General features: G+C 42.7%; 1 protein-coding gene across 8 annotated transcripts in view; it reads left to right on the top strand.

The window, feature by feature from the left end:
* Window positions 1-16,789, top strand: part of CSNK1G1 (casein kinase 1 gamma 1) — a 251,007-nt gene that overhangs the window by 117,779 nt on the left and 116,439 nt on the right. For 7 of the 8 annotated variants that reach the window (XR_006274914.1, XR_006274913.1, XM_038418853.2 and 4 more), the window contains exon 4: window positions 8,264-8,333. The exons of the other annotated variant lie outside the window; for it this stretch is intronic. Coding sequence is in view for 5 of the 7 variants with exons in the window: in XM_038418853.2 (XP_038274781.1) it covers window positions 8,264-8,333 (70 nt within the window). In the remaining 2 variants the exon portion in view is untranslated. The remainder of the gene's footprint in view (window positions 1-8,263; window positions 8,334-16,789) is intronic. 8 annotated transcript variants of the gene reach the window in all.

Raw genomic sequence — 16,789 nt, 5'->3', positions numbered from 1 at the left:
ACCTACTTTCTGAAATTTTTGAAGTGTGCAAATGTGTATCTAACTTGCACATTCAGCTAACACACTCCGTTCACTGCACATAGAAATTAAGTGCACCTGATGCTTTTAAAAAGTTGATGTGGCTGGTGTTCCCAGTCTACCTGGGGAGTCTGCCAGAACCAGAATTAGGTCTTGTGGGCTCCTCAGATCATACTGTACAATAAAGATCCAATTTGTAAACTCATTCATTTGAAGAGTGTACATGAAATAGGCTCTTGCAGCTTTAACAAAAACAGAAATCCAGCTGTTCTGTGCTTTTGTTTTCTGCACTAAGCAGGTTTTATGAAGATTGTTTAGCAATGGTATAAATAATTCCCTTCATGGAAAGAAGCCAGTAATATACAAAGGACTCTTAGACTGAAAATTATTACACGTAGTTCTGTCTCACTCACTAGCAGAGGCTTCTACAAGGCTTTCTTTTTAAAATTTTCTTTGGCAATGACTCAGCTGAGCTAAAGTCCTAAGAGACTTTTCTGTCCTTGAAAATAACTTGAAGGTTGACAGGAAAATAAAATAGCTGTGTGATCAGCATATTCTTCTCAAGAAGTTTGCTTTAGGGGAACCATCTTTTCTTTTTGTGTGCATCATTGGGGTCAAGTCAAAGGAGAGAATTCTGTGCAAAATCTCCTACTATTCTGACTGTTCTTGGGATCCTCTCTGGAATCCGAGAGTCAGTGCTGCAGTTTTACCTGTATTTTTTTTTTTTTATCCCTCCAGAGCCCCCTGTAAGGGAATCTTAGAATTCCTCTTAAATCTAAATGGGAGGCAAATTTAGGAATCATGGTAGTATCTCTGATAAATAAAAGCCAGCATTCCCTGATCTAATCTGTGGAGAGTTACCTTTGTGGGTGTTGGATTGGCAAAACTAAGAATCTTTGTAGATATTGTCGTGCATCTTCTGAGTTTTTTCTTCTTGCCTCTTTTCTGCCAGTTGACAACATCCTTCCCCATTCCTCTCTGCATAAACACTCTTTGCCACAGAATTTACTTCCACCACTTAAAGGAGGTAGTCTGGTTAGTGGGTCTACTGGATGGATAGATTTCTCATCCAGTTCTGTCACACAACCGGATTCCAACTTGAAAATGAGGGGCTTATGTAGCAAAGCAGTAGCCTATTTCAATTCCATGCATGGACTGAATAGCCTTGATGATGGTATTCCAGCTGTCTCTTTCTAGACATTTAATCATGGATTAATCTCTGGATATTTGAGCAATAGAGATTTCAGCCCAAAGCAGGTCTTTTCTGCCAGAGAACAAAGAGGCTTGACTGGGGTTTGAACAGCTTGTAGGCAGTTCAAGTTCCAATCAAGATCTTTCTACTAATTGAAGGGGAGGCCTTAACCTGTAGTTCTTACTCAATGGAAGTCTTTGGACATTGGGGCCTAGAAAACTTGCAGGACAGGACATGGTTTGAAAATGAGACAAGAGACTGAATTATCTGCTCAGGTCTGCCCTTCCAGTCAGAGCTCAGCATATTGCATCAGTGTGGGGAAAACCTGTACAACTATTGCCTGCATTCAATACCTTCTGTGGATGCCTAGAAGTCTTAACTCACTGGGGCTGCAGTTTAGTATCTTTTAATCAACATTAAAGTCACTTATAGATAGCAACTGGTTTCTTTACAGGCAAACTTCTGCTAAGGTCTAGGTTGATTTAACTTTCCCATACTTTTAAAACTGAATTTCAGAAGCAGATTAGGTAGATCTTTGTCTTATTGGATTCCTTGTCAAGTTATGAACCTGTTTAAAAAAAAAAAAAAAGTTGAGAGTAGGAAATGCTAGCTTTTTTTCCATATATAAGGAATATGTCACCTCTTTCCATCTCCCCTGTACCTGCTGGGATTCTTTGTGTTCTGTATTAATCTTCTTTCTTGGAGGCCCTTGCCCCATTAACAATCCTACCATGGCCATAGGATCCCTCTCCACTTTCATTATTACTGCAGTGTCAACACTGGGTATGAGCAATAGATTAATGCACTAATAGCTGTACCATATTCAGTCATTGGTTTTCAGATGTAGGATGGATTTGATTTAAATCACTAGTCAGGAAGACTTGATTGAATCATGGATTTCTACATAAGTGCATTCTTGTTGGTTGTTATAACTTTAATACATATTATTCACAACTCAGAGATATATGTAGGTTTCATTTTTAGAAGGTACACACTATACATTTTTAAAGTGATTTATTTTGAAAACTTTTCAGATTAGTTTTACAGCTATATCAGAAAATGAATGATGGGTTATTTCATTTACCAAAGGTAATTGAAGCAGATATTTATAAGGTCAGTGGGAGGTGAACTATCTCCAATTCAACAGGTTACTCATTAATATTTGGAAGATTTTCTTGCCATGCTGTATTAGGAGGAGAACATCACCAGACAGACATTTAAATTGTTTCATTTAACTAAAACAACTACATTATGTATTCTGGATTTTTTTCTTCAATTTCAACAAAAGGAAAGAGTGAGCCCCTTACTGAATGAGGGAGGCAACCTAGTAACAGAGGATATGGAAAAAGCTAATGTACTCAATGCTTTTTTTGCCTCTGTCTTCACAGACAAGGTCATCTCCCAGACTACTGCAGTGGGCAGCACAATATGGGGAGGAGGTGACCAGCCCTCTGTGGAGAAAGAAGTGGTTCAGGACTATTTTAGAAAAGCTGGACGAGCACAAGTCCATGGGGCCGGATGTGCTGCATCCGAGGGTGCTAAAGGAGTTGGCATTGATTGCAGAGCCATTGGCCATTATCTTTGAAAACTTACGGCGATCGGGGGAGGTCCCGGATGACTGGAAAAAGGCTAATGTAGAGCCCCTCTTTAAAAAAGGGAAGGAGGAGGATCCGGGGAACTACGGGCCAGTTGGCCTCATCTCAGTCCCTGGAAAAATCATGGAGCAGGTCCTCAAGAAATCAATTCTGAAGCACTTTGAGGAGAGGAAAGTGATCAGGAACAGTCAGCATGGATTCACCAAGGGCAAGTCATGCCTGACTAACCTAATTGCCTTCTATGACGAGATAACTGGCTCTGTGGATGAGGGGAAAGTAGTGGACATATTATTCCTTGACTTTAGCAAAGCTTTTGATACGTTCTCCCACGGTATTCTTGCCAGCAAGTTAAAGAAGTATGGGCTGGATGAATGGACTATAAGGTGGATAGAAAGCTGGCTAGATTGTCAGGCTCAATGGGTAGTGGTCAATGGCTCCATGTCTAGTTGGCAGCTGGTATCAAGCAGAGTACCCCATGGGTTGGTCCTGGGGCCGGTTTTCTTCAATATCTTCATTAATGATCTGGAGGATGGCGTGGATTTCACCCTCAGCAAGTTTGCAGATGACACTAAACTGGGAGGAGTGATAGATAAGCTGGAGGGTAGGGATAGGATACAGAGGAACCTTGACAAATTAGAGGATTGGGCCAAAAGAAATCTGATAAGGTTCAACAAGGACACGTGCAGAGTCCTGCACTTAGGATGGAAGAATCCCATGCACTGCTACAGACTAGGGACCAAGCGGCTAGGCAGCAGTTCTGCAGAAAAGGACCTAGGGGTTACAGTGAACGAGAAGCTGTATGAGAGTCAGTGTGCCCTTGTTGCAAAGAAGGCTAACGGCATTTTGGGCTGTATAAGTAGGGTCATCGCCAGCAGATCGAGGGATGTGATCATTCCCCTCTATTCGGCATTGGTGAGGCCTCACCTGGAGTACTGTATCCAGTTTTGGGCCCCACACTACAAGAAGGATGTGGAAAATTGGGAAAGAGTCCAGTGAAGGGCAACAAAAATGATTAGGGGGCTGGAGCACATGACTTATGAGGGGAGGCTGAGGGAACTGGGATTATTTAGTCTGCACAAAAGAAGAATGAGGGGGGATTTGATAGCTGCTTTCAACTACCTGAAAGGGGGTTCCAAAGAGGATGACTCTAGACTGTTCTCAGTGGTAGCAGATGACAGAACGAGGAGTAATGGTCTCAAGATGCAGAGGGGGAGGTTTAGGTTGGATATGCGGAAAAAATTTTTTGAATAGGAGGGTCTTGAAGCACTGGAATGTGTTACCTAGGGAGGTGGTGGAATCTCCTTCCTTAGAGGTTTTTAAGGTCAGGTTTGACAAAGCCCTGGCTGGGATGATTTAGTTGGGGATTGGTCCTGCTTTGAGCAGGGGGTTGGACTAGATGACCTCCTAAGGTCACTTCCAAGCCTGATATTCTATGATTCTATGAAACAAGCATATGAATTTTTGAATTTACTTTAAACATTACTTTTTTTTTAAAATCAGGTTTGTTTTTGTTAAAATTGTTAACTAAAATAGTTAAATGAAATATTTTTTAAAAAAACAAAAATTAAATCTACTATGTCAGCCAGGTCAACCTGAGAAACTTAAAATATTGGCTTGTGCAGCTAACTCAGTCATCTTCACCTTCATTTTCCTGTTTCTTCATAATCTGGAAAAGAAAAACAAACTTTCCTGCTTTTTCAGGTCCCAAACGATTTCTTAATTTGGAATGAATTAGTCCAAAGGAAGAAAATATTCTTTCTACACCCACAGAAGAAGCTACTGCTGTTAAAAGTGAGATGATCACTTCAACAGTCTCTGAATCCAAGTGCTTAAGTGACTTCCACCAATTCACTGGTGTGACTTTCTTTAAAACATCATCAGCAAACATATATTTCTTGAATGGTTCACCCTTAGCTCTGAAGTTTATTATAGTTGGCATTATGGAGGGATGATTGCTGGATGTTCATGTCATAGCCTACTCCTCTTCTTCAGCAGTTAAGATTTGACCCTGATACTGAGTATTGAGAATATTTGCAAGAAAATGAGCTAGAGATAGTGCTTGTCCCATTCGTTTTTTTAAATGTTTGTAATTTAACTCTGTCGTTGCATATGTCTCTTTTTAAGATCTCACTCAGTTCCTTCAAAATTTCAAGTGTTAGCAATAAAACAGCTATTTCCATGCATTTTGTTCAAGGCTATAGAAATAGGCATCAGGATATTCAGCATGCGTTCAACATTTCTCTTAAACCCAATGTTGAGAACTTTGGCTGTGACAGTGCTATCTATTTTTTCACAATTTTGTTTACCAACTGTCATCAGATTAGGCCAGTTCTTGATATAGTGCCTAAAACAGTTCACTACTGATTCCATCACACACGTCTTGTGTGAGAGTTAGCTTGGTTCCTCCCACTTTTTTCAAAGCAGCTGCTGCAAAGTGGTTGTTACGGAAGTATTTTGAAATTTCAACAACATGAGCCTTTATTTCTGGAACACTGAAGTTTTTGACTAGGAGGCACATCAAATGAGCACCTCAAGCGTATATTATTAGCTTGGAACTCTCTTCACCCTCTCCTAAATAATTTTGTCTCATCTTGGATACATTTACAGCATTGTCTGTGACCAAGCTGCATACTAGACATTTTGATTTTTTTCCCCACAGTTTGTAATAGCTTTTACTGCTACTTCTTGGAGGTATTCTGCTGTGTGTGCATTTCCTGATGTATCAATTGTTTCTGTAAGGAAGACATTCCCTTCTTGTTGTCGCACAGGCACAGGATCATTGTGGACATTGCTCTACCCATCAAGACTCTGGTTAACAATTTTACCCTCTAGACCTTTTGTACTTCTGCTCAATTTCGCTTTCATACACGTTATCCAGCAATTTGCCTGCTATATCGGCTCTGTTGGGTGGACTGTATCCTGGTCTTAATGACTGAACCATGATGATGAAGTGTGGGTTCTCAATTATACGGAAAGGAGAGTTTATTGCATAAACAAGCTGAGCAATTTTTTCATCAATTACCTCTTTTTGTAATCTGCTGGTTCTTATCACAAACTTATCTATGGTTGTTTCTGGATGGTGATTTCTTTTTGCTGCAGGTGATATACTATAGCTATGTGACATACGTGTTGTGACCGAAACACTATAATTGCCAGATAACTCTGAAACTATAGAAAATGATGGTGATCTTAAAGGTGGATAGTCTTCAGAATCCTGTATGTAGAGGATGGATTCTCCTAAACAAAATAAGTCAATGCAGTTATTTAATTATTACCATACTGCTCATTTAGTATTACTCATTGCATTCACTGACACTCGGTACTACTTTAAAGGTGAAATTGTAAAAGGAAGATCTGCCAATTTCAGCTATTTAATTTTTATCACAACTTTATCTAAAATGATACCATAGAGTAATAACTATATTTTTTGCTCAAACGTGAGAATTCAAGAATAGTCCAGAAGGAAGACAGGCAGTCCTTAAGAAAGAAGGATGAAATGAAAAAAAAAGTTTACCAACCTGAAGGTAGATCCTGCATGTTCAGACATGTTCCCTTCGTCTTCAACAGCTTCCTCCTGAGAGGGAACACTTCTCATGATGATGTTTCATTTGGAAAACCAGGCCTTGCATTTCTTTTTTGAACTGTTTACATTTTGCACGCATGCCTGTCTTACCCACAGGTAGAGGAACTTCATTAAAATGTTCCCAAACTGGGTCTCTTTTACGACCTGCTGCCATTATAGGTTTTCCCTTCTATCGAGAGAATGGTATGGTAGATCTCAAATCAATGAAGGCTACACTCAGAAAGACCTCAAGACTTCTGGAATATGCTGCTCAAACAGTTTCACGTTTGTTTCCACTGCCTATCTCTCCCTTCTTACATTTGTCTCCAGACTTTTTCTCCTTTTTCAGATCTAATCTGCCCCCAGCAATCTTCTATTTTGAAACTTTTCATTTTTAGAGAGAGGTAAGGGATTGACTCTGTGTACACAAATTTTCAGAGGGACAATAGGGTTGATGTCTGTTATTTCTCACCTTTCTTTCTTTCTTACCTTTCTTACCTTTCTTTCTTTCTTTCTCACCTTTCTTTCTTTCTTTCAAAACATTTTTGCTGTTAACAAGCATGTTATCTCTGGAGACACAAATCCAGTTTGAGAACTGCAAAACTAAGCATCTCTGATGGTATCTTCTAGACTGAGCATTGAATCCAACTGAGTTGATAGAAAGATTAACCTAAATAATCTATAGAGAAGCCTCTGGAACCCGATAAGATTGGGTCCGTAATCCATGAAGTATTGAAACTCATTTACAAAATTTTTCTTAAATATTTCGTGAGTATATTGTCTCATACAATAAATTAGGATTTATAATCTCCATTCCATGATGAGGTACCTTTGAGCTATAATCTATCTTTAGATAGGTTTTTCCCTCAAAAAGCATTTTATCAAAAAGATCTGATTTTAAATAAAAAAATCTGATTTTTTTTATTTAAAAAAAATAATTGATTTTTATCCACCCTGTTCAGATGGGTGATTAAGTTCCTCATGCCTCCTCATTTAACAAAAGATATCTATCTTGGTAGTTATATAGGTGTTAATCTTTCTTGGTGGTGTTTTTTTTAATACTCTGCAAGTAAAGCTAGCTTTATTTTATGTAACATGGGGATGGACTAGCTGAGAAAACATTGGCTGTGAAGTTATTAATTTGAGGTACAGTTTGCACTGGAAGCATATAAGATGCTTAATTTTATATTTTGTAAACCAACAAGAGAACTAAATTTTAAATATCAAAGATGGTTGAATATTTTAATTTATTCACTTTGGGATATTTAAATGATTCAAAGTGGAAGGATCCAGTATGAGGCATTTTTATGTTATACATGCAGTTTACAGTTTTTGCTCAGAACAAGGTAATATGCTTACACAATTAAGGTACTGATTAAAAGAGCAAAATAACTGTGGTTTTGAATGATCTTCAAAAACTCGTTAGTGATCACCAAAAAGTCCCTGTGGACTACCAGTGATCCACTGGCTGCGGCTTGTAAACCTCTGGTGTCATTTCATCCAGAGAATATGCTTACGAGGCCATGGTTGTTTTTTAAATAATTTAAAGCTTTGTTGAGCAATGCTTATATAAAATTGCTGCTCACGATCAGGAACATCTTTAAATAGGAAGTCCCCCTGCCCCCCTCCCTGCCCGGCACTTCAGATATTTAAAAAGGTGAATTGTCTAAAATTAGAGAAGTTCTTCATAGTAAGTGATATAATGTTCTCATAGCAGCTTCTGGGTTTTTTATCCATTCATTTAGATGACCACTAGTAGTCGGTTCTTGTGTTTTGACTATTACATGCTGTAGTTTAACTGTCTGGGTGGCAATGGGTTGGCGTAAAATTTAAAAATTTCCATAGAACCCATTTTATTTAAATTTGACCATTATTTTCTCACTCTCTGGTTTGCAGGAACCAATAAAATCCCGTGCCCCTCAGCTTCATTTAGAGTACAGGTTTTATAAACAGCTCGGCAGTGCAGGTAAGTGAGTTTTTCCTCTCATCTCATACAGAATGCTTTTGCCTGGTTTTCAAACAAATGTTACTGTAATAATAACTGATGTTTGTGGCACATGACTGTCATTTGAAAACTTTATATGGGGCAAATGAATCAGACCTACCAGTAGCAATCTTTTAGAAGAGATTTTACTGGAATAATAATTTAGCAGCATGATAAATAAATCCTATGACGTTAAATCCTTGTAAAGTGACCCACACCCTCCTCTTGTGTAATCTGGGCTATCCAGTCGCTGATAATCGCTATGCTTGGTGAATTTGATAACTGCGGATGAGGGTCATAAATCCATAGACCGTGATTATGTTCGTAATACATGGGGACCTTCACTGATCTAAAAACAATCTAGAACCAATTTACTTTGTACATACCTATGTACAAAGAACTGTAGTATGTCAAGGCACACTCCAGGACTTTCAGTGCTCTGTAACATTTCCCACGTGGGATATTACTTCATGGCAAACTGATGTGCTGTAGGTTCACACTCTGGTTTGCTATGCAGTAGCTTGCTGTGTAGACAAGCCCTAACTTGAGGCCTCTATGCTGTGCTGAGAACTAGGGTAGGAAGACACAATCTGTTCATAAGAATACACCACTTCTAAATATATTCTGACGTACAAGAAATATTCAGGACTAATTTTGATGATAGTTCATTGACTTAGGGTTTTATATTAAATTTTAAACAGAATTAATCACTGCCTGGATTACTTCATTGATTGAAGTGGAAACTGCCTTTAGCTTCTAGCAAATGACTCATCTGACCTGTGGTGGCCTCAGCTGGACAAGTCTGGCTCTTCTGAGGCCTGCCTCAAATTTCCCCTTAACTCAGGCTTTCTTAAAAAGTCCACACGATACAGATATCCAAAACATTTCCCCTTCTAGGGTCCAATTTATTAAGTCCTGCACCAAGTCTTTCGAAAGAAAACTTTTTATAAAGTCTTCATCCCAGTTTCGGCTGTGCCTAGTCCCTCTTCCCTTAAAGTCTTTAAGATTTCATTTTTCACCCCAGTCACAATCTGGGCACAGCCTGTCCTTTTTAATGGTCTGTCTTCCCTTCAGAGTTCAAACACTCTTCTGTTCCAGTTCCAAGCTGGGCATAGCCCTTTCTGCCTGAGGGTCTATCTTCTGCTCTCCCAGCACCTGTTCCCTATTGGTCAGCCTTCTCCACAGCCCTTCTTTGCTGGCATCTTCTACCTGCCATCTTAGGGCTCTACAGGAGCCTTCTTACTCCCTGAAGTGTTGGCAGACATCTGCCCCCAACCCACCACTGTCTGTCTCCCCCATGTAAGGCTCAAGTGCCTTCCCTTAAACCCAGCTGGGCAACAGGTAATCAGACCCGATGCACTGGACTCTGCTCCCTTTCTTTCAAGGGCCGGTCACTCTGACAACTTTCAATAAGCAGGCGTGTTTGCTTTTGTAAGTTTAAAAAAGTAGACTTGTAGATGGAAGGCTTACCAAGTACGTGATGTGTGTCCAAGAGGTGGGTACACACTTCAGTCACAGGGCATGTCACAGGGCAATAAATAAATTGAATGTTTTCCATATTAAGGCTTGGTCTACACTTAAGTTTTGCTGGCATAGCTATGCAGTTAGAAGGTGGAAAAAAATGATATCCCAAACTGACTTAGCTATGCCAGCAAAAGCCCTTCTGTAGACAGTTATACCAGCAAAAAATTGCTTTTGCTGGTGAAGTTTATGTACTTCATGGAGCTGGTATAAGAACTCTGTTACAGATGTAAGCTGTCTTCCCACTGAAAGGATTTGCTAGTATAGGAATAGCCTAGATAAGGCCTAAATTTGTTTTCCTTTTTTATATGTAGCATTTGTGGTTGGGGCCAGCTGTGGAAGTGGAATTCAGGTGTATGTGTTAGGAACAGAGCAAATATTGAAGTTGCATGTCCAGTCAGCTTTTTAATAAGCACTTCTAATATTTGAGCGCATCTAGAGGTCAAAAAGACCATTAAATAGAACACAACACATTAAAAGGAGGACCAACTTTTAAAAAATTTATTTCTCTGCTTCCAAATTACAAGAAATGCGGGCTGTTGTGAGAAATCCAATACAGAGGCAGAGTGAAGGCTTTCTAGATCTTTGTTTTGTTGATAAACCAGACTTACAGCTTCAGCCCTATTACTGAGGAATTGTGAAAACACACTTAGAGTATGTCTACACTACGAAATTAAGTCGAATTTATAGAAGTCAGTTTTGTAGAAAGCATTTTTATACAGTTGAGTGTGTGTGTCCCCACACAAATGCTCTAAGTGCATGTAGTCGGCGGACTGTGTCCGCAGTACTGAGGCAACCGTCGACTTCTGGAGCTTTGCACTGTGGATAGCTATCCCACAGTTCCCGCAGTCTCCACCGCCCATTTGAAATCTGGGTAGAAATCCCAGTGCCTGATGGGGCTAAAACATTGTCGTGGGTGGTTCTGGGTACATATCGTCAGGCCCCCGTTCCCTCCCTCCCTCCCTCCGTAAGAGCAAGGGCAGACGATCGTTTTGCGCCTTTTTTCTTGAGTTACCTGTGCAGATGCCATACCACGGCAAGCATGGAGCCCGCTCAGCTAACAGTCACCGTATGTCTCCTGGGTGCTGGCGGACGAGGTACTGCATTGCTACACAGCAGCAGTTTATTGCCTTTTGGCAGCAGACAGTGCAGTGCTCTTTTAACCGGGCGCCTGGGCAAACATGGGAGTGACTCAGCCAGGTCATTTCCCTTGTTTCATCTCATGGCGATTGAGTCTTTTAATCTGCAGCCAGCAGAAGATGATGGCCAGCAGTCAGACTGTACCATCTTCTGCTGAGCACCCAGAAGGTGACAATGGCTAGCGGTAGTATTGCACAGTCTGCTGCCAGCAAGATGTATAAAGATAGATGAAGTGGCTCAAAACAAGAAATAGACCAGATTTGTTTTGTATTCATTTTCTCCTCCCTCCCTCTGTGAAATCAATGGTCTGTTAAACCCAGTTTTGAGTTCTGTTCTTGAGATTTTGAGTTCTATCCTTGAGGTGGCCATTCAGTTTCTCGCAAAGCCACCCCCTTTGTTGATTTTAATTCCCTGTAAGCCAACCCTGTAAGCCATGTCGTCAGTTGCCCCTCCCTCCGTCAGGGCAACAGCAGACAATCGTTCCTCGCCTTTTTTCTGTGCAGACACCATAACACGGCAAGCCTGGAGCCCACTCAGATCACTTTGGCAATTAGGAGCACATTAAACACCACACGCATTATCCAGCAGTATATGCAGCACCAGAACCTGGCAAAGGGCGAGTAGGCGACGTCAGTGCGGTTACGAGAGTGATGAGGACATGGACACAGACTTCTCTCAAAGCACGTGCCCTGGCAATGTGGGCATCATGGTGCTAATGGGGCAGGCTCATGCGGTGGAACGCCAATTCTGGGCCCAGGAAACAAGCACAGGCTGGTGGGACCGCATAGTGTTGCAGGTCTGGGACGATTCCCAGTGGCTGCGAAACTTTCGCATGCGTAAGGGTACTTTCATGGAACTTTGACTTGCTTTCCCCTGCCCTGAGGCGCAAGAATACCAAGATGAGAGCAGCCCTCACAGTTGAGAAGCGAGTGGCAATAGCCCTGTGGAAGCTTGCAATACCAGACAGCTACTGGTCAGTCAGGAATCCATTTGGAGTTGGCAAATCTACTGTGGAGGCTGCTGTGATGCAACTAACCAATGCAATCAAAGATCTGCTGATATCAAGGGTAGTGACCCTGGGAAATGTGCAGGTCATAGTGGATGGCTTTGCTGCAATGGGATTCCCTAACTGTGGTGGGGCCATAGACGGAACCCATACCCCTATCTTGGCACCGGAGCACCAAGCCAGCGAGTACATAAACTGCAAGGGGTACTTTTCAATAGTGCTGCAAACACTTGTGGATCACAAGGGACGTTTCACCAACATCAATGTGGGATGGCCGGGAAAGGTAGATGACGCTCGCATCTTCAGGAACTCTGGTCTGTTTCAAAAGCTGCAGGAAGGGACTTTCTTCCCAGACCAGAAAATAACGGTTGGGGATGTTGAAATGCCTATAGTTATCTTTGGGGACCCAGCCTACCCCTTAATGCCATGGTTCATGAAACCATACATAGGCAGCCTGGAGAGTAGTCAGGAGCTGTTCAATTACAGGATGAGCAAGTGCAGAATGGTGGTAGGATGTGCATTTGGACGTTTAAAAGCGCACTGGCGCAGTTTACTGACTCGGTTAGACCTCAGCGAAACCAATATTCCCACTGTTATTACTGCTTGCTGTGCACTCCACAATATCTGTGAGAGTAAGGGGGAGACATTTATGGCGGGGTGTGAGGTTGAGGCAAATCGCCTGGCTGCTGGTTACGCACAGCCAGACACCAGGGTAGTTAGAAGAGCACAGGAGGGTGCAGTGCACATCAGAGAAGCTTTGAAAACCAGTTTCATGACTGGCCAGGCTACAGTGTGAAAGTTCTGTTTGTTTCTCCTTGATGAACCCCCCCGCCCCTTAGTTCACTCTACTTCCCTGTAAGCTAACCACCCTCCCCACCTCCCTTCGATCACCACTTGCAGAGGCAATAAAGTCATTGTTGCTTACATTCATGCATTCTTTGTTAATTCATCACAAAAATAGGGGGATAATTACCAAGGTAGCCCAGGAGGGAAGGATAAGGCCACACAGCACTTTAAAAGTTTAAAACTTATTGAATGCCAGCCTTCTGTTACTTGGACAATCCTCTGGAGTGGAGTGGCTGGGTGGCCAGAGGCCCCCCACCGCGTTCTTGGGTGTCTGGGTGAGGAGGCTATGAACTTGGGGAGGAGGGTGGTTGGTTACACAGGGGCTGTAGCGGCGGTCTGTGCTCCTGCTGCCTTTCCTGCAGCTCAACCATATGCTGGAGCATATTAGTTTGATCCTCCAGCAGCCTCAGCATTGAATCCTGCCTCCTCTCATCGCGCTGCCGCCACCTTTCAGCTTCAGCCCTCTCTTCAGCCTGCCACTTACTCTCTTCAGCCTGCCACCTCTCCTCCCGGTCATTTTGTGCTTTCCTGCACTCCGATTTTGTCTGCCTCCATGCATTCGTCTGTGCTCTGTCAGTGTGGGAGAACAGCATGAGCTCAGAGAACATTTCATCGCAAGTGCGTTTTTTTCGCCTTCTAATCTTCGCTAGCCTCTGGGAAGGAGAAGATCCTATGATCCTTGAAACACATGCAGCTGGTGGAGGAAAAAAAAAAGGGTCAGTGGTATTTGAAAAGACACGTTTTATAGAACAAAGGGTACACTCTTTCATGGTAAACCTTGCTGTTAGCATTACATACATAGCACATGTGCTTTTGTTACAAGGTCGCATTTTGCCTCCCCCCACAGCGTGGCTAACAGTGGGGAACATTTCTGTTCAGCCACAGGCAAACAGCCCAGCAGGAACGGGCACCTCTGAATGTCCCCTTAAGAAAAGCACCCTATTTCAACCAGATGACCGTGAATGATATCCCTCTCCTGAGGGATAATACAGAGAGATAAAGAACGGATGTTGTTTGAATGCCAGCAAATATACACTGCAATGCTTTGTTCTACAATGATTCCCGAGTACGTGCTACTGGGCTGGAGTGGTAAAGTGTCCTACCATGGTGGATGGAATAAGGCTGATCTCCCCAGAAACCTTTTGCAAAGGCTTTGGGAGTATATCCAGGAGAGCCACGAATGCCAGGGCAAATTAATCATTAAACATGCTGGCTTTTAAACCTTGTATAGTATTTTAAAAGGTACACTCACCAGAGGTCCCTTCTCTGCCTGGCGGGTCCGGGAGGCAGCCTTGGGTGGGTTTGGGGGGTACTGGCTCCAGGTCCAGGGTGAGAAATAGCTCTTGGCTGTCGGGAAAACCGGTTTCTCTGCTTGTTTGCTGCGAGCTATCTACAGCCTCCTCATCATCGTCTTCCTTGTCCCCAAAACCTGCTATTGTGTTGCCTCCGTCTCCATTGAAGGAGTCAAACAACACGGCTGGGGTAGTGGTGGCTGAACCCCCTAAAAGGGCATGCAGCTTATCATAGAAGCGGCATGTTTGGGGCTCTGACCCGGAGCGGCCGTTCGCCTCTTTGGTTTTCTGGTAGGCTTGCCTCAGCTCCTTAAGTTTCATGCTGCACTGCTTCGGGTCCCTGTTATGGCCTCTGTCCTTCATGCCCTGGGAGATTTTCACAAATGTTTTGGCATTTCGAAAACTGGAACGTAGTTCTGATAGCACGGATTCCTCTCCCCATACAGCGATCAGATCCCGTACCTCCCGTTCGGTCCATGCTGGAGCTCTTTTGTGATTCTGGGACTCCATCATGGTCACCTCTGCTGATGAGCTCGGCATGGTCACCTGCAGCTTGCCACACTGGCCAAACAGGAAATTGAAATTCAAAAGTTCGCGGGTCTTTTCCTGTCTATCTCATCAGTACATCTGAGTTGAGAGTGCTGTCCAGAGCGATCACAATGGAGCACTCTGGGATAGCTCCCGGAGGCCAATACCATCTAATTGCGTCCACAGTACCCCAAATTCGAACCAGCAAAACCGATTTCAGCGCTAATCCCCTTGTTGGGGGTGGAGTAACGAAATCGATTTTAAGAGCCCTTTAAGTCGAAAAAAAGGGCTTCGTCTTGTGGACGGGTGCAGGGTTACATCGATTTAACGCTGCTAAATTGGACCTCAACACCTAGTGTAGACCAGGGCTTATTTCCCTTGGGGATTCTCTATCCCTATTCCACAGAATTAAATTTCCAGCATACAAATCAGATGGCAAAGAATTATTTTCTTAGATTTTTTTTTTTAATACAAGCATATTCTGGAGTTTGTTGACTACATAAACTGAACAAGCACAGTATGTGGTCGTTTAAAATGTGCAGGCAAAGTAGCCACGCTCTTAATTTCTGCCAGAAGGTGAAAAGTTTTATTGCTGTATTTATTTTAACAGAGGTTCACCAATCAGATCAGACGCTACTGAAAGTAGTAATGGGAGGCAGAAATTACTTTTGTCCTAAGTGTTGTTGTGCAAAAGAATGGTTATTTCAAAATTCCTATCTCCATGCAGCTAAATATTTTATCTCTAGGCTACCTAGATAAAATGGCCAGGAAGGTCAGAGCACCAGCAGCTGGAAGAAGGTGTGCATGAAAGAATAGAGATGCTGTTGCTTCAAAGTGGCAGCCGTGTCAACTGCTTTGCATCCCTTTTCATTGAGGGGATTGAGGCAGGGGTTATCCATTGTAACTTTTGGCTGCTGCTGCAGCCTCAAGAAAGAACTAATTTATGATGCAGCAGCAGACATAAACCAAAATTAAAGTTTTTGCATACTTTTCCTAAAGAGGGCTTCAAAATGCAGCTGCTTAAAATGACTGTTGTGGCTGGGTTGGTCTTTTTAATGTTTTACTATTGGTGTGCATGATGTAGTTTAAACTCCTATATTCGTAGAAATTCGAGGTAGAAGAGCCCCATTAAAACATCTGGGTCATCTTTCTGCTGATGCAGGATTGTTCTCTACAGAAGATAATTTTGTCCATTTAAATGTCTCAAGTAATGAGGCTTCCAACTCTTCTTTTGGTATACTATTTCATAGCCCAATTTATCTGTCAGAACAAGTGCCAGCTTCCTCCTTGCTTCAGGGGTGCTCAACCCCCACTCTGGCCCAGGCCCCGCCACCACTCCACCCCTTCCCCAATCCTCCACCCTACCCCACCTCTTCCTGGACAACTCCACCCCTCCCCCCAGCGCCTCCTGCACACCACAGAACAGCTGATCGTGGCAGAGGGAGGCGCTGGGAGGGAGTGGGGAGGAATTGATCCCCAGGTCCGTCGGTGGGCAGGAGGCACTGGCGGTGAGGGAGGGAGGGAGGGAGTTGGCTGCCGATGGGTACTAAGCACCCACTATTTTTTTTCCGTGGGTGCTCCAGCCCCCAGCACCCACGGAGTCTGTGCCTATTTCTGTTAGGATTTGTTTCCCAGTGTTTAGTCTAAATTTTACAGATTTCTTATAATGTGCATCCCTGAGCAATATAAGTTACATTGACCTAAGTATCCGTGTGGACAGTGCTATGCTGGGGAGAGAGCTTCTCCCACTGAAATAGATACCGCCTCTTGTGGAGGTGGAGTTGTTATGCTGATGGGAGAACTCTATCCCATTGGCATCTTCACCAGATGCGCTACAGCAGCTGCACTTCTGTAGCACTTCTAGTGTAGACTAGCCTTCAAATGACCCCACATTTGGATCACTTTCCTACCCTTTACTCCCATGAGGTATAGCAGATTTCAAAACAATTGGTGTAAATCTACAGATTTTAGGGCACTTAGCAGAGTTGTCTTTTGAAGAAGAGGGACTTCCCCTCCTCAGCTAGAGCTAGGTGATACTTCAGTGTAATACTCCCAACTCACATTGCTTTCCAAGAGAGTTCTGCAGCTCAGCACCAGAGGCATTG

Source organism: Dermochelys coriacea, chromosome 10 (assembly GCF_009764565.3).
Source record: "Dermochelys coriacea isolate rDerCor1 chromosome 10, rDerCor1.pri.v4, whole genome shotgun sequence".
Lineage (NCBI taxonomy): Eukaryota > Metazoa > Chordata > Testudines > Dermochelyidae > Dermochelys > Dermochelys coriacea.
This window is presented reverse-complemented; position numbering and strand designations above follow the sequence as displayed.